Source organism: Nilaparvata lugens, chromosome 4 (genome assembly GCF_014356525.2).
Source record: "Nilaparvata lugens isolate BPH chromosome 4, ASM1435652v1, whole genome shotgun sequence".
Taxonomy (NCBI): Eukaryota; Metazoa; Arthropoda; class Insecta; order Hemiptera; family Delphacidae; genus Nilaparvata; species Nilaparvata lugens.
In genome coordinates this window covers 55,085,464-55,104,800 of record NC_052507.1, presented here as the reverse complement: position 1 = coordinate 55,104,800, position 19,337 = coordinate 55,085,464, and the positions used below count along the sequence as shown (strand labels likewise).

The 19,337-nt window shown below is 37.0% G+C and overlaps 1 protein-coding gene across 2 annotated transcripts in view; it reads right to left on the bottom strand.

The window, feature by feature from the left end:
* The window catches only part of LOC111056529 (sodium/calcium exchanger 1), a 287,005-nt gene extending 267,878 nt beyond the window's left edge, over positions 1-19,127 (bottom strand). For both annotated transcript variants that reach the window (XM_039425901.1, XM_039425902.1), the window contains exon 1: positions 17,423-19,127. In XM_039425901.1, coding sequence (XP_039281835.1) covers positions 17,423-18,981 — 1,559 coding nt within the window. In that variant the 5' untranslated portion in view covers positions 18,982-19,127. The remainder of the gene's footprint in view (positions 1-17,422) is intronic.
* Positions 19,128-19,337: the final 210 nt, after the last annotated feature.

Here is a 19,337-nt window from a genome sequence, read left to right as displayed (position 1 = left end):
ATAAACCAAATTGGGATAAATCGATCTGCCATGTTGAATGTGTGGTCTTAATACAGTCTTCAATCCAAAATCAAAATCATAGAAATGTCAAACATGAGCCAGTTGCACGTATTTCTATTACAATTGACTGCGGTTAAATCATGTCATCGTATTGTTGTACAACTGATTCGCGTGCCAATGGTTGTTTCTTCAAATTACGCCATTTAACGGCGGCTAATTGAATACCCCTACTTGCAACGGGCAGTCTGTCATGCAGTCATACACCAACAATCCCACCATTTAGCAGAATGTAGGACAGAACATCACCTCCACACATGCCTTCCTTCCTAACCTCCGTAAAGTTATTGTTTAAATTATTTGTCAACGTATTTCAAAAGTTTGGAACTAAGCCGAATTTGCACGGAGACCAGACAACCAGACCAGAAACTGAGAATGACAGGAAACTGACAAATACCGCGTTTCCGTTCTCTCTCACTCAACCTCTCTTTGTCTGTGTTTCACTATTCCTCTCTTTCTCTCAGTCTGCAACACGCGAAACCCACTATTAAACAATAAGAGGAGCCACAAATGCATCCCACATATGATGAGCAATCGAGGAAAAGAGAGAATACATTAGCGCTTTATTACGTCAAACGATACAGCAATTCAGACTAATGTTTTGTTTAGAATTTCATTATTGTCCGGAATTGCTATGACTATCAATGCGTAGGCTATTTTGTCACTATCTTTGATGTATGACCGTAGGCCATAAAGTGTTTCTGATAATTCAATGGCATTTTTAATTATAATTTATCACCATCATAATGATGATGAAAATAGAATACGGTAAAGAGTGCATGAAAAATGTTACAATTCACGATGCGAACATAATTTCGTATTAATCTATCCCAATAGTAATTATTTCTACATCATTCAACTATTTCAAGATTAATCTTCACAATTTTCAATTTCTTCATCCCTCTGTTCATTAGAACGGGCTTAGCAACAGCTCTGTTTCAAAATTTTGAAAACTTTCAGCTCAACGAAGAACAAACTCATGTTGAGAGAAAGTTTGAAACTTACAAGCAAAATTGAGAAAGTGAAAGATTATTACAAAACTTTCTCGGGTGCACAAGAATATACTTCACTCACACTCAAGCAATATTTTTGAGAAGTTTTTGTTGATAATGCTTCACACAGATCTTTTTTTCGTTAAGGGTACTTTTAGACAGTAATTCCAGACAATAAATTCGTTCCGCATCACTTTATTTGTACAATCGCTTACCATCCAAATCACTTAAAAAAATCAAACAAATCAAATCTCATATAAGAAGAGTTCCCCTTCTTTTCCCCTTCATTTGAATTATTCATTTCAGTGAACTGCTATTATTTGTGAAGAATGGGAGCTAATTAAGTCAACTTGGAGGACACTATAGAGTTCAGGATAAATTAGAAGTTCAGCTCACAGAGTATAATAAAATTAAGTCTCAACAAAACAGCGGACCTCTTTAATTATTACTTTAAAACGGTGCGCACTCCTTTATCAGTGAAAAAAGTTTGTCTTAACGATAAAACTTGAACAAAGCTTCAAAGCACCTCACGATTCATGACTTTGGAGCGATATCTGTTAATTATTGAAACTGGGAGAATATGTTTCAAAGAAAACATAGCATATCATCTACTTCAATTGTTCGATATTCATCAACCAGCTACTTGATTTAACTATTTTTCAAATGTCTAAAGGTAAAGAAAATCTAAAAATTCTATTGTTTGCTTCAATTCCTCTTCAACACAGACTGAAAGATAATTATGGCTACTGAATTTAATCACTACTTGATCAATTATAAACATACTTGAATGTTGAATCTCATGAATGAAGTTCTTGAACGATCTCTCATAAACAATTTTAAATCTTCATACTGAACAGTTACGCCTGATGTATTTTTATTTCATCGAGGTATAATTCAATTTCAGTGATAAATGGATAAAACAAAATAAGAGATGAATTCACTGGTCGAAGCAGCAAATAGTACATTAATCCCATACAATATTCAATCTACAGTAACTACAGATATTACCCATAGGGTAATATAGTTACTGTAATTCAATCCAATCTGTTTGTTTTAGAACTTCAACTTTGCTTCACTCCAACATACTTCAATCGTTACTATAACTTCAAAGAGTGCAATCGTCAAAAATATTGTACTATACTCTCATGTTGTTCATTTGCAGAATAATTTCAGACGAAATATCTTTGAATTATTATATTAAAAATTACAACTTATTCAATCACTTCATTTCGATTTTATCATCCAAATGAAGAATTATTGTTGAATGATGGATGAAGGTGAAGGATTCATGTCATATTTTGTCTATTCATGTTATACTTCAGAAGATGGAATTCTGTTTCATACGAGAGAAGCTTGATGCAAAGTTAAACACTAGAAGGCAAGACCAGAAGGTTCATGCGAAGATCAGCTCTGATGTGAAGGAGGTCTCGAATGAAGGTCACCGATCTGAGGACCGAAATGTGAAGGAGCTGGATAGGCTACGTGTTAAACAGGATCCGATAAAAACCTACTCCTACTGTCATTCCGTCATCTCTATAAGGCTTCTGAGAACTGTTAGAGATAGATAGACAACGTTCAAGATAGCCTAGACAGATTTCTATTATGTTGAAAAGTTACTTCAAACCTTAAGTCTCAAAAGACAAAGTTCATCATTATGTTTCAGGTAGAATATCAATATCCAATCTATTGCGAACTCAGTAGTAAAGCATAAATCAACTGTTCATATAACCATATCATTTCATTGTGTACTATAATGACCTCAATTAATATGTGACAGCAAATTACAAGACATCTTCAAATATACAATTGTATAATTATACAATTATAAGACTTCCAAGAAACTTATACTCTTCAGAAGGTAATTCAAGAAGAGAGATCACCAAAAGAATTGGGCAGCATTAAGCTGTCGAAAAAAGCATTAAGAGCAGTACCAAAGTTAGAGTTTACAACTCCATTGTAAAGATCATTCTGATATATGGCTTAGAAACATGGGAAATGACAAAAAGGGACATCCAGAGACTTAACACAGTAGAAATGGATTTTTTCGAAGAAGTTGCCGTGTATTTCGGATGGATCGGGTCAGGAATTTGAAGATCAGGGAAAGAGTCGGAAGCATATTTCAACAGTTGATGAGATCAAAAGAAGGCGACTTGTATGGATGGGACACATGCAAAGAATGGATGATGAACGTGGCCCAAAAGGATATTGAATTGGAATCCACCAGGAAGAAGGAAGAGGGGAAGACCACCTGAAACTTGGATGAAGCGAGTGAAGATTGACATGCGCAAGAGGAATTTGACAGAGGGAGATCGAATGGATAGAGTGAGATGGCATGTGGGATGCGAGAGACGGCTTGAGCTAAGATAAGATAAGATAAGATAAGCTGTAAATTAAACTCGCTATATAAATAATTATACTCCAATAATTACTAGAGTTCAAATCTATAAAACTCATTGAATTATTAATAGTCTTCTCAATAACAGAGTAGAACCTTGCTTTATTGTTCCTCATGAATAAATCTATCACAATATCACCTGAACTATTACAATGATTCTCGGTCTATGATATAATTACTCTCCCACTTCATAACAGTTTATCCATTATTTATCATCTTCCTCACCTATGTTGCAATTCACTAAAAACCTACAGCATTGGGAAGCGCTGGTGTTATCCATAAAGAATGCTGACAGTTTAATATGGATCTGGCTACATCGTGATCCTACCTTGTCCATTCTTGATGTATCCCCAGATTTAATATCAGATAAACGTCACCGATGACAGCATTTCACCAGTGTGTGTGAACGCTCGTATATCAATGCCTTATTCACAAACCGCCGACATCCTTACGGCCTATGTGAAACCTCGTATATCATTACGTTATTCACAAAAAGCTGAAAACCGCGTCTATATGAAGGATCGTATATCATTACGTTGTTTACAAATTCAGCACTACTAGGTCGCCTATGTGAAGGCGCTTGCGTTGTAGTGAGGGGGATGTAATATAATTATAATATATGTATATATCTTCATTGAATGAAAGGATTTGAAATTGTCACAATTATTACTTGTTTATCAAGTTTGAGTTAAGTAGATTGATGATTGTTCATAAATTAGTTTCTCAGAACTTTTTAAATAAATGAATATGAGAGTATCAAATCATGCTTTCCATTTAGCTCTCACATCATGTCATCTATAAATTCAGCGACGATAGTGTATTTATATAAAAGGCTATGTATTTATAAATGTGAAACTCTATAACTTATTATATAAAGTTCCACATAATTTCATCTCCAATTCCACCCCTATATCGCATCTTTGTGGAGGATCACATATGATCACTTGAGACAACACCTCAACTGTAAACTGCATTGATGTGAAGACTGGTATACAATTTCATATAACTCAAATTCAACCGGTTGACGCGTTTGTGTGACCGCGGGCATAAGATCACCTCCATCTCGAGTACACTCGCTTTGCGCGTCTGTGTGAGCGCTCCTATATCATTGCGTTATTAACAAAACCGCGCCAAATTGACGCAGCAGTATCATCTCGACCGCGTCACCTAATAAATCTCAGGGTTGCGAGTTAGTAATTTAATTTGCCGCTAGATGGCGTCTGGGCGTCCGCAAACGGCTGTTATGCGGCTACTAAATTGTCCTTGCCACCCCTCACTACACATATACCTATTTATACCCACTTATTAACTAGACACAAGTACCCATGTATATTTATATATAATAGGAACGTACAGTATTACAGCCTCTTATACCTATTTATATACACAAATTAACTATACACGGGAGCCTATGTATATTTGAATATATCACAAATGTTTCGTGCTACACTCCCTTATATCTATTTATACTGGGAATTAGCTATAAGGTAGCACCTACGTATATTTATATATAAATCAGGGAACATCATGAATGTTCGGTACACCCTAATGGTGTCTGCATTGCGTTCAGATTGGGCCCAGTAGGTCTGAAATTTATGTTCGAATATTTGATTGTTGTTTTCGTTGCTGCAGCATAATAATCAAGGTTAGCCTACAAGATAGATGACATTAGTTCCAACGTACCATGGAGAATTATTGTTGGTAAATTGTGTTAATAACCAGTTGGTGGGTACTGTAGTCTGATATATTGTTCTACGCTAGTAGGTTTTGCTACTATTAAAATATTATCTTCAACAGATTGGTAAATATAGTTTAAGACATTGCCAAAAATAGTTGACTAGAATTAACGAAAATATCGTATACGTTGGTTGTTTATTTTACTCGTACGTCATGAACAAACAAATTGTCATGACTACAAACTAAAAGTATATATAATGTAAGAAACTGGCTTATTAATAGACCACCATTATTAATAGAAAGTTCCTTATAATGTCAAATTCAAATTCAAATTTCAAATTCTTTATTTCCCATAATACAATACAATTTTTTCAAAACAAAAACACAATTAAAAACTTAATTTAAACATTAACATGAAATAAATAATAATTCTTCTCAAAATTAGCTTATAGGCGTTGCCAGCAAAACCAGAGGTTTGTGTGCTGCAACGAGTATCAATCTTAGAAATCTTAACTTACAAAATTAATAAACCATTTAATCGATATATCAATATTGAAAAAAAAATAATAAAATGAAAATAAATAATAAACAAAAGGAGTGCTTTATTACAGAGATGGCTATAGGAAAAAACACCTGAATTAAAACTAAAAATCTATATGGAGGTGACAAAAGATAAGGAGATCAATTATGAAAGAGGTGAGATACATTAACAGATCTTATCCATTCAACTATATTTCTTATGGATGACTTAGTTATATGTTTTACTAGAAAGTGTTGAGGTACCAAGTTAATAAGTTTATTGCTGATGTAAGTGATTGTCTTCGGCAAACAGTTAAGTCAGTTCTATTTATAATATAGTTCGGTTGCGCTCGGAAGTTGTATGACATCATGTATGGTTTAAATATATTTTTACATTTATTCAGGTACAGTATTAAATTTTTTATATAGAGCTGCTTTACCGTTAGCACGGGGAACTCAACAAACAGAAGATTTGTTGGATAGCGTCTGGGACGGCCAAGAGCGGCTTTTATTACATGTCTTTGCAATACGAGAATCTTGTTCATGTGCGTATCCAAGGCACCACCCCACACCCTGATTCCATACTGAAAAATGGACTGAGCATATGCCGAGTACACCAATTTCACTATATTCGCATCCCCGAGACCGCTCATTTATGAAACTTGTATATGACATGTCTCAATCTTCTACACAGACTATCAATGTGAGCATTCCACTTCAGATGACAGTCGAACATAACGCCTAAATATTTAATTACATTCACTTTTTCTAACGAGCTGCAACCACAGTCCTCGTGCCTCACCCGTTGATATGCGTAATAGGCGCAGTCAGGGGAGTGAATTTTAATACCCGTATGTGACCCTTCCCGGGGGGCTGATCTCACTGAGGGTGAGAAGGCCATGTAAACGCTTTTCTTTGCATTTAGAGTTATGAATGTTGATCCAGCCATGACTTCACAATAGCCAGACCCGATTCTGTCAATCGCTCCACCTGCCTCCAATCTGGTCCGGTGAAAACCAAGGCAGTATCATCGGCAAAAGATATAGTAGTACAGTTATTAATATTTATTTTTAAGAGATCATTAATGTATATCAAAAATAATATCGGTGAGAGGACTGTACCCTGGGGAAGGCCAAACCCAGTCAATATCATGAAACTTGTTTTTTCATTTAGAGTGAGTACCTGAGATCTATTTTGCAAGTAGCTTTCAAATAATTTTAGAACTGTCCCTCTAAAACCTATACTTTCCAGCTTATTCAGAAGGACCTGTGAGGGATGGTATCATAGGCTTTTGCTAAATCCGGAATACTGCTAAAGTTTTTTTGTTGCTCTGAAAGTTATCTGTAATTATCCTAACTAAATTTGTCATAGCATCCTCAGTTGATTTGCCCTCTTGGAAACCGAATTGATTCTCAGCTAAAAATTCAGCGACGATAGTGTATTTATATAAAGGCTATGTATTTATAAATGTGAAACTCTATAACTTATTATATAAAGTTCCACATAATTTCATCTCCAATTCCACCCCTATATCGCATCTTTGTGGAGGATCACATATGATCACTTGACACAACACCTCAACTGTAAACTGCATTGATGTGAAGACTGGTATACAATTTCATATAACTCAAATTCAACCGGTTGACGCGTTTGTGTGACCGCGGGCATAAGATCACCTCCATCTCGAGTACACTCGCTTTGCGCGTCTGTGTGAGCGCTCCTATATCATTGCGTTATTAACAAAACCGCGCCAAATTGACGCAGCCGTATCATCTCGACCGCGTCACCTAATAAATCTCAGGGTTGCGAGTTAGTAATTTAATTTGCCGCTAGATGGCGTCTGGGCGTCCGCAAACGGCTGTTATGCGGCTACTAAATTGTCCTTGCCACCCCTCACTACACATATACCTATTTATACCCACTTATTAACTAGACACAAGTACCCATGTATATTTATATATAATAGGAACGTACAGTATTACAGCCTCTTATACCTATTTATATACACAAATTAACTATACACGGGAGCCTATGTATATTTGAATATATCACAAATGTTTCGTGCTACACTCCCTTATATCTATTTATACTGGGAATTAGCTATAAGGGAGCACCTACGTATATTTATATATAAATCAGGGAACATCATGAATGTTCGGTACACCCTAATGGTGTCTGCATTGCGTTCAGATTGGGCCCAGTAGGTCTGAAATTTATGTTCGAATATTTGATTGTTGTTTTCGTTGCTGCAGCATAATAATCAAGGTTAGCCTACAAGATAGATGACATTAGTTCCAACGTACCATGGAGAATTATTGTTGGTAAATTGTGTTAATAACCCAGTTGGTGGGTACTGTATTCTGATATATTGTTCTACGCTAGTAGGTTTTGATACTATTAAAATATTATCTTCAACAGATTGGTAAATATAGTTTAAGACATTGCCAAAAATAGTTGACTAGAATTAACGAAAATATCGTATACGTTGGTTGTTTATTTTACTCGTACGTCATGAAACAAACAAATTGTCATGACTACAAACTAAAAGTATATATAATGTAAGAAACTGGCTTATTAATAGACCACCATTATTAATAGAAAGTTCCTTATAATGTGGTTGAAATGGAGCCATATGATAGGTATTTGGCTGACTTATCAGGATGGTAGGCTGTCATTGGCCCAGTCAAGTCACGCCCATTATGTCTGTATGTGATAAGGATTCTCAGTCTACAGAATATTGAAAGTATGTCTCGGCCAATGACAGCCTTTCATCATGAAAATTCACCAATCATTTTCAGTATTCACTCTGCTGCTTCATTGTTAAAATGTCATAAGCCCGTTGACATTCATGACAAATTTTTATTGTGGAAGTTCTCCGTACTTCAAGAATACTGATTCTGTAGTCAAATTCCTCCACTTTACTAATCAATTTGTGAGACTGCAGTTTCTTGGTTTCAACACGAATCTGCAGTCTTGCAAGAAATTTTCAGAAACAGCAAGTTGGTTGGTAAAGTTGAATTTGGCAACAGAACCTGTGTTTTTCAGTTAAAATTCCAATTTACTGATGTTGTATAAAAACTGTATCACAACCAAAAAAGGTTCCCCGAAATTCGATAATGGAATAGTGGTTGTGACAAATTCAAGTTATTTCATGAATATAATGATTTAATGAAATAACTCATAAACTAGTTTAAAATGATAATTTAATTGATTAGAAACTAAATAATTTGAATCAAACAGTGAATCACTTCATCTTTTCTTATTTCTGTATGAGAATGATGCTGAGTGAGCCCTTGTGCTTGAGTAATGGGTGGAAGGGTATGAGAGATTAATAAACCTGGAATGAGATGGGTTCCAGCCCATCAGAGATTTTGTCTATGGATAACTATGAAAATATCCTCACAGTTTCAATTTGATTGAGCAAGAATAAATAACAAAAACATTAAACATATTCTACAGCTGCAGGGTGAAACAGCGACCATTCCAAAGCCCCGACCGAGCTTTCCCGCGTGGTCGGGAAAATATTGACGTTGGTATGTTGTACTCGGAAAAGTTATGGCGAAATATGTTTATGACACATTTCATAACAGGGAATTGATAGGGTTGTCAATAATGTATTGAAAGGATATCATTGCCGTCATACTATAAGCTGCCTTTGTTTAAATCAGTCTGCAACAAGAGTATGCCGCACTTTTCCAGGAAAGAGCTAACCACCACTCACCTCGATCTGTCAGCATTGGTTGAATGGGAAGCATTGATGTTTAACATGTGGAACTCTGACAGTTTGAAGTTACAGTTGCCAGTTGCAGGCGTATTTTCCTCATCAAATTGTAAAATTCAATTCCAAGAAAAATATTATTTTCTTGTAGATTATTGAATCCAGCACTACCCATATATCACCCCTAATCAATTCGAAATTATCTAATTTTAGCTCTCAGTTCCCCCCCCCTCCAATATGAGCGTGTCTTGTCTCGGGCAATGACAGACTTTCCTTCCAATTGGCCAGTGAACTAACAATCATATGACGTCATCCATAGTTACAAGTAAAAACTAAAACTCCAATCAGCCGCCATTTTGGATACAAGTATCATAAAACATTCTTATTGATGTCATCTTTCTTGTTGTGAGAAGGCCTTCAAAATGATGTACCACACAACCCCTCATTTTTTTTTAAACTAAATCCTCAATCAGCCGCCATTTTGGATACAAGCATCATAGAACTTTTTTATTAATGCCCTTTTCCTTGTTGTAAAAAGGCCTTTAAAATGATGTACCACACAATGGGTGTTTACATTTGAAATATTCAAGTTACAACCCCCAAGTCACCCCCTTAAGCGGGGTTGAAATTCAGTTGTACGTCAAAAGGTGGAGTATCCGACCAATAACTTATCCTGGAAGTTACAGTATTATATCTACAACACTCTTCAACTTATTGAAGGGTTCCCATGCATAGGACTCACTCTGTATATTATTCTACTGATGCATGTTTGATTCTGATTCTAGTTTGCTTCAGATTGACAGTGGTGCAAACAATATTCAAGCATTGCCAATAAGTGAATATGTACGTGACAATTTTGTTTTATTAATTTTTGAACATATTCTATTATTCGACGATATGAATACTGCATCCAATATGTTGATGAGATGGATTGATGTGAATAAATTATCTTTAAATTTGATAAACATTCATTTTGATACCAAGACAAATTAACAACTATGAAAAAATTACAAATTTTATAAAGATTTACTATGATACCGAGACAAAATGAAAAATCACAAGAGAGTTCTGAGACATTCAATCATATGATATTGAAATGCTCGTAAGTTTATAGATTAGACAGTTTCAAGTTACTAAAAATTAGTTTGTCAGTTCATTGATCATTAATATAATATTGACAGTTTGAATATTGATATGAGATCTAATCGAAAATTTAAAATAATCAACACAACTCAACAGCATTGTAAAATAATTCTGATTCGAACTCATTCGATTGAGCGAGGGATATCCAGACAAAAAATAAGCGCTACTATTCTCAGTTCTAAAAATATTTTCGAATTGGACCTACATTGAATTCTGCTATTTAATTTGGCAAGTGAATCGGCCAGCCAACCTGATAGAGAAGGCTCTACCAATATTAATTTAAAGTCTAGAAGAAAGTAAACGTGTGTTGATTGAGTCCTCTAATAGGCACTCTCGATTATCTTTTAAGCTCATTTTATCAGATCGTCTCTCTGTCAAAATTATCCTTCTTCTTCTTCTTTTTCTTCTTCTTTTTCTTCTTCTTTTTCTTCTTCTTCTTCTTCTTACCCTTTTTCTTCTTCACCATTCTCTCCTCCTCCATTTTCTTATTCTTGTTTGATCTCTTTCTCCGCCTTATCTTCTTTTTCACCGTCGTCTACTTCTTTATCAGTTGGACTGGCTCCTCACACTCACTTCTTTCTCCTCCTCTTCTTCTTCTTCTTCTTCTTCTTCTCTTCTTCTTCTTCTTCTTCTTCTTCTTCTTCTTCTCCTGCTCCTTCAATTACTTTCTATCAGTATCTTTTGAGCTGAAATATTTTATCAGATCTTCTTTTTGTTCGTACAATTTTCCCCTCTCCTTCTTTCTCCTTCCCTTCTTTTACTTTTCCTTACTTTTATTCCTGTTGTTTTCATCCTTCTATCCTTTTCATGTTCCTCTCTTCTTATCTGTATCAGTTTGACTCTCACTACCCAACTACTTCTGCAACTCTACTACTATATTAAAAAAAGTAAATTCGTATGGCTTTTGTTGGTGGGGAGTCCCTTGCGGGAAGGTTCCACCGCCTAAATATATTATTTAAGCCGTCAATGGGCCTTACGACTGTCATACTTCAGCCGGGACCGACAGTTTAACGTGCCTATCCGACGACTACTATATTATTAGGCTACTTCTGAGATCAGTAGTCTTCTTTCTGCCTATTTCTCGCTTCTTCTATAAATTTCTCTCTTTCTCACTTCTTTTTTTCTCCGTGCGTTTCAAAATGCGTAAGCAGGGTGGAACGTGGTGGAACACAAATAGAGATAAGAAAAGGAGTAAGTGGAGAATAAGAAGAAGAGGGAATAGAAGAAGAAGAAGGATAAGAATTGAAGTAGGAGGATAAAGAAGAAGTCTGCTGGCAGACGACAGTTTTGGCAGGAAGATTGTTCAGTTGTGCCAACCTCGCGGCACAAAAAGAGATTGAGAGTGAAAAAAGAAAATAGGAGAGACACGGGCGCCGATTTCAATAACCTATTACGTTCGAGAGATTTGTTGTACGTTTTTGGATGTGGGAAGCCTAACTGTCTGAAACTCACTTCAAATTTACCTACAAAATAGACCAGAAATAGGCTAGAAAAAGGAAACCTAAAAAGCGGACCACACTGTTATAAGATATAGTTTTTGTTTAATATGTTCAAAGCATCTGCATCAAAACTTGCCAAATAAAATTTAATGTAGTTATCAACTAGAGAAATACATAGTGTTTTGTACTGTATAGATGGGAAAAAGAAAAAAAATCTGGTGTGGCGCACTCACACAACTTTCCTTGCTCATTGAACTGTAAGCCCCATTCTTAAAGGAGAATAATTTAGGGGAATAACATAATGACGATTGGCAGCAACATATTTGAAACTACGATCAGACTACTGTATATGTGTATATATAATTGTTTTCAGAGTACTTTTTCCTTTGTGTAAATTATTGTGAAATTCGATGATATTTTTTAAAAGTTGTCAAAACAGCTGTTCTACAGATGAAATATCTCGACTATGTGTTATTTTTATGAACTGCTCTACCTACCTATCTCATGCACGAAAAGGAGGTTAGAAAGTCCATTTCTCAAGGATGGGGTGAACCCCCCATTAGTTTCCCAGAAAGTAGACTCATGCCAGTTGATAGAGCTGATAAATAACTTTACAGGGTATGAATTTGAAAAAATTCGGTCTAGTCATTTTTGAGAAAATCGTGAAAAATATGTTTTTTTAGTAATTATCCGCCATTTTTCTCAAGAATATTACAGATCTCCTGCAATTTTCCCAGAAATGAGACTCATGTCAGTCGATAGGGCTTATGAATATTAAGAAAATCCTTAAAGCCGTTTTCGAGAAAACCGTGAAAAACATGTTTTTTTAGTAATTATCCACCATTTTTTCCGCCATCTTGAATTGAATTTTATTGAATTTCTTATTGTCGGATCCTCATGGTATAAGGACCTCAAGTTTAAAATACCAAGTCAATCGGTTAATTAGGAATGGAGTTATCGTGTTCACAGACATACACACATACACACACACACAGACCAACACCCAAAAATCATGCTTTTGGACTCAGGGGACCTTGAAACGTATAGAAAACTTGAAATTAGGGTACCTTAATTTTTTTGGAAAGCAATACTTTCCTTACCTATGGTAATAGGGCAAGGAAAGTAAAAATAAGAGAAAAAAGAAAAGAGGAAAAATAAGTGGGAAAACAATAACATGAACGATGAACGGAACAAGAACAAGAACGTGAATAAGAACAAGAGCAGAAGAAGACGAGGAAGAAGTGAAACCAAAGAAGCCTGAAATGGCAGCAAGCCCCTTACCAAGATACGTAGCAGAAGAGAATCAGCTGAAAGTTCTCAGTTGGCGAAAAGCTGTTTGAGGAAAAGCACACAGAACAACCAACTTTCCACCAACGGAAAACTCGTCTGTCTTGCCGATTTGACGACTACTTGCCGCGTTCCATCCCTCAGCAAGAATCACTTGAAACTGTCAGCATTCATCTTCTCCATTCAACCCATGCCGGCAGTTTGACGTGATCTCACCATAGGCAAACACTCAACCCGGCTGAGAGGAGGAAAGATAATATTCTCGAAGGGCATTCACTAAGACATTCTTCAGAAAACTGAAAGTTCCCACTAGAGTAGGCTCACTGGAGAGTGCTGAGATTTCTGATATCTGGAGAATTTCGTATCTGAAGAGATTTCGATAACACCTGAGCCTACGGTGGTCTACAATATTGTTTTCTTCGGTGATGAACTGTAATGAACAAGTGGAACATTTCTTGAATTATATGTGAGGTCATTCCAACATAGTTCAGTACAATACTACTGTACTTTATTCTTTATCGCCATACAATTCTTGTTTTCTGTGATAAGAGATTGTAATTATCTGATGATGAGACAATAAAGACGATTGAGAAATTAGATGGTAGCAAGTAATCGAATAATTTATGACAGAAGAAATGAAATTTAACTAATAAATTCGAATTCTATTGAGTTAAGTGATGTCTGGAATAATTGTTTGCACTTGTTCTAGGTAAGCAAGATGATACGGAGGGAGAGAGAGTTGTCAATGTATTTCTTTGAACTATGAAATTTTGAATCTAGTGAGAGTTGGATAGCATACTTTATTCATGTAGACCACAATATTGTTATCCTTGATTGTAAAGGAATTTTAATGGGAAAGTTCAAATATCATAGATAGTGCTACTATCCAACACACGTCGCTCAACTAGTATTGAACAGCTAACTTAATTTTGCTCAATATCACAACAAACATACTATGAGTAATCCAGTACAGAATTATTCTTTATTTTTCAAGTATTCTGGAGAAATCATCGACATCCAAGAATTGTGATTTGTGATTTCTGCATAGAAACTTTGTTTTATTACTCTGTGGAGTTTCTAAATACACATTATCTGATACCAATGTCTTATTTTGGCTAACCTGGGAGCCTAAACTTCACGACAATCTAATCATATAATACGACATTGCAAACCAATAGTTGGAGCAGCCCAAACCAAACCAAATACTGCTGTATTATTCTTGTCTGGTCTCCAAAATAATAATACTCTTGACTCATCTGTAATTCAACGTACAAAACTACAGTGAAGTCTAACGTACAAAACGCGAGTTGATATAAATTCTTCACCGATATTCTTCTATAAATTGAAGAAGAATAGGGAAGGGTAGTTGGAACCTCAACCGCACAATGTCAACCTTCAAACACACAGTGTAGCTGGACCTTACGAGAGCACTCATTAGCAAAGGCCAGCACATTTTCGTGCGGCGTCTATTAAAACTATTTGAAGTGGCGTTTTATTGACGCAAATCTGGCCGCCTTTCAATTGCCGTTGCCAATGTGTGAATACTCCCATAAGAACAAACTGTATTCTTTTGCGGCTCGGCACAGCAAAAAATCATTTCAAAGCTGAGTCGAGCAGTCGCTGCCTGACAATTAATTCAAGCATAATTTTCGCCAAATTCAAATCACAAGTCACATTCTTCAGTGATATATACTTTAAAGTATCAACAATTCTTCTGAATAATATCATCCATCAACCAATAACCAGTAACCGATCCGGATAGTTAGAAGTTCATCTTATTATAGTAACTAACTTTGAATTGAATTATCATTCTTCAATGCCCAGCAATGACTAGGAAAATACAACTTGGCAAATGTAGACTAGCATGTGGGCTTGACTACTGCCAAGTAATTTTGAAACTACTGTTCTCTTCAACTGTACTTGAATCAACATAGCTTGTGTAATGGAGCAGCTAAAAAATGCGTAGATTCGTATGATGCTCCTATAATGAGTTACATTAAATTCAGTAAAAATAAGTTTCCATGTTACTTGGCTTCTCTAATTGAAACAGTACTTGAAAAAGTGGAATACTGTTATTCAAATTTAACTAGACAAACTATGCATATTCCAGGACTGAAAAATTAGAAAGTAGAGTAAAATGTGAAATTCAACTGGACAACATGTGCAAATTCCTGAATAGATCTAGTCGAGAGTTCAACAGCTACAAATTTCTGTGAACGAACTAAATAATTCGTACATATTTATTAGAAACATTCATCTGCGAGGCCGAATTTTTACAATCCACAGAGATTTTAGCGGAGTCTGCCAGAAAATAGAAGAGTCCATTTGGAAGACTAATTTTACTGAGAAGGTCAACAACATTATTTCCTCTGAATACATTATCTAGATAGTTTATTCATGTGTCTCTATTATATGCTCTGTGATTTGATCATCCCTATCAGCTATCAAATCTTGATATGTATCATTTGATTGTTAGGATGAAGAGCTTAATCTAAGTTGTAATATGTTGAAAAGTATTGTATTATTGAGTGAAGGAGGCAAAATTGGTGTTTACCTGTTGTCTACATGAATAAATGAATAAATAAATATGTTTACCTGAAAATTATAAGATATATTTTTACAGAAAAGATCTTCCCAGCATTAAGTTACATGAAACTTCTTCATTTAAGAGGATGAATGTTTTCATAAACAATGTGAACATAATATGGATCAAAAGTGGCATTATTCTCGAGTTCTATGGAGCATATACTCGAGTGAAACTTGACATTTTCAGCATGGAAAATAAGGAAATGGCTTAATTATGAAATAGCTATGAAGACAATTCGTTTAGCCAATATTTCAGTTGACAGCTTTGAATATGATTCAATTTTGATTCTTCTGCACCTCAAATTATTAGTGTAGTGTATATATTTCATTCAGATGGCATATATCTTCAAAAAACTCAAACTCTCATAAATTTTAAAATATTCGCATGGTAACTTCAGGAAGAAATGTCGGAAGCATTTTTATTCAAACTCAATAGGTGTATTGCTTTCAATAGAATTGAAACTCAGTAATTTGGAAACTCTTCTCTCCAAACTCCTGTCATTCATTCATCCAATTGATTTTTTCATTCATCTTCAACTACTCTACAGTCAAATTCAAAGCATTATAGTTTCTACTGCAACTATATATATATATATATATAATATATATATATATATATATATATATATCAGTAGTATCTACTGTATTACTGATTGAATTTGTGAATGCTCAGGAGACCCAACTTCTCTCATAAACTTTACTCTAGTCAAATTTCAACCATTCTCCAGTTCCCTGTCTACTGTGTGATTACTGGAGGATTGATTGAGTGGGGAAAAGTATCCCAGCAACTAAGTATTTTCACTCAATATTTATTCATATCGTGTAATGAAATAAATGGAAATATTGTCAATACGAATATCTAACTGGGTTGAACATCGTGAAGTAGTAGATTTGTTGTATACGAACCAAATTAATAAATTATTAAATGAAAATAATTATTATCATACTTCCAATTTAAAATTGGAGGAATAGAGTTACTTTATATAATCGATTCAAGAAACCATTCAGAGTTCACAGGTGCTTGTATTCAACCTGAGTTCACCACTCTAAGTTCACAGACTTCTTATGAAGTTCAATTCGAACAGCTTTTCAACGGAACTGTGACTGAACATGAAAGCTGTTAAATTAAATTTTTGGAAAGTCACCAATAGCTTCACTCTTCAATCTACCCGTCTTCTGATGTTTCTATAAATTACTCAATGATTTCAATATTCACTTTGAGAATTTCATTTATATTGTATTTCAATTCATCGTTTTCATTTTATATTGTATTCTACTTTTTTCATTTATAATCATTTTTGTCATTGTAATTATGTTTTTGGGACAAATGAAGATTTGTTTTGAGAATCAGTTTTGAACTTGAATTAGTTCAGCAACAAACCTTCTGACGCACTCAATTCTTTTTAGAACCACCAATCATCGATAAAATCTTCATTACTCACAGCGATGAACTCAAATTATTTCGATAGCAGGCAAGAATCAATACAATCTTCACCTCTGACATCAATCAATCAATAACTTTACTCAACACAAACACACAATAAAAATGAAAATACAGGAACAATACAATCAAAATACCCACAAACTTGTCCGTTATCTGTGAACTAACCTTGACTCATTGTTGTCGAAGCAGACATATCCCCTGGCCTCGAGGTAGTCCTTGCCGGCCTTGGCGGTGCCGTCGACCGTCCAGTAGGGCAGCCGGATCTCCCCTCTGGCGCCACTCGTCCTCTCGACGGGCAGCTCATAGACGCCCTGCGACTCGGGCACGTCGACACACGCGTCGGGGAACGCGAACACGCCACAATGATCATCGTCCAGAATCAACACTTTGGCCGTTCGCGGACTGCCCAGCCGCACGGCATCCCTCACCGACGACGCCAGGCCCGGCACGCGCACCTTCGTCAGGTGCACGTAGAAGAACTCCTCCTCCTCGAACACATCGTCGTCTATCACCTGCAACCTGATGTACTGCTCTGTGTCCCCTGGGGCGAAAACCACCGTCCCCGACGCTCCCACGTAATCAGTGCCCGCTGTAGCTGTGCCGTCCTCCGTCGCGTAATCAACTAGAACCTTATACTCCAAATCCCCCCCTTCTCTAACCACCCTCACCTCCAACTCCCCCACGTTCTCCAACACCGCGTAGGAGCACGGCTCGAAATACACCCTCCCCTCCGAGCTTGTACCCGCGTCGGGGCCACGTTCATCCCCCGCGCCGGGACCCGGTGACTCTCTAGCCCTGGTCAACAAACTTCCACCCCCTGTGATGTTCCTAGTAGCCTGGATCCGATAAAACGCTCGGCTTTTGTGAGCGCTCTGTTCAATCTGTTCCTTAGCCATCGCTTCCAGCTCCCCCATGGATTTCGATGGGTTCTGGTTGCGGAGTTCCCTCAGTACCGCGGCGTACTCTTGTCGTTTGGGGTCGATAACCTCCTCCACCAACGTCGCTTCGTCAGATCCCATCTCGATGTCAGCACTCTCAGCCGCTACTATCACGCGATTCCTATTCAACCTGAACTTCTTGTAGGGGATTTTAATCCTGCGATCTGCCGCGTACGCTAGGAGGACAGTGATCGGGAAGAAGGCAAAGGTCAGGAGGCCTTCCCAGACTTCCACCACCCCCACACTGATGACTGCTAAGATGACGTACATCCAGATGTAGGCGAACACAGAGAAGGTAGCAGTGACGAAGAACACGCGCAAATGTTTGATTCGACGGGTTTCACCGTCGGGGATAACTGACACACATAGAGCGATGATTACGAACAGATTGTAAGCGGCAGATCCCACGATGGTACCAGGCCCTAGATCTCCGGCCTCGAAGTTTTTCGCGCCGATTTCAATTATGGAGAGCAGGATTTCAGGTGCGGATGAACCCAACGCCATGAGGGTTAGGTTGGCAACAGTTTCATTCCAAACTCTCACCACAACTTTCTGATCGGCACCTCCCTTCCGCTTCACGGTCACCTCGCGTTCCTGGGAGGTTATCACTTCGATGGCAGCCATGAACCGGTCAGAAATTATCGAAACCCCGAGGAACAAATAGAAAAGCGAGAAAAAGTAAACAGCGCCCCGGAAAACTCTATCGGTCCAGTTTAGCCCGTCCTGGGGTTCCCACACGGGGAGGATCAGACCAGGCTGACAACGGGCTGCGTCGTCATCCGCCATTTTGGTTAATCACTAAAAAAGTTTTTATGACGATTTCATAAAATGATGAGACTCTCACACGTTGATCGTTCTCTCTCTCTCTCGCTCGCTCTCACTCGTTCGCCCTCTCTCTCGCTCTCGAGTCAGCGCGCGCTCGTAGCCCGGCTAGCACTGGATGAGCGTCTCGTGACGGCGCCTGGCGTCGTGCCTTACGGGAAGGAAGCTCGCGTGGTTATACGGTGGGGAGGCGTTGCGAACGAGTGATACGGGAGGTGGAGTTTTTGCTTATTACTGATAATGTAGGTTGAGGTACTGAATGAGGGTGTACAGAATAGGTATTACAGTCTGTGCAAACCTTAGTTTGCAGCATAGCTCTT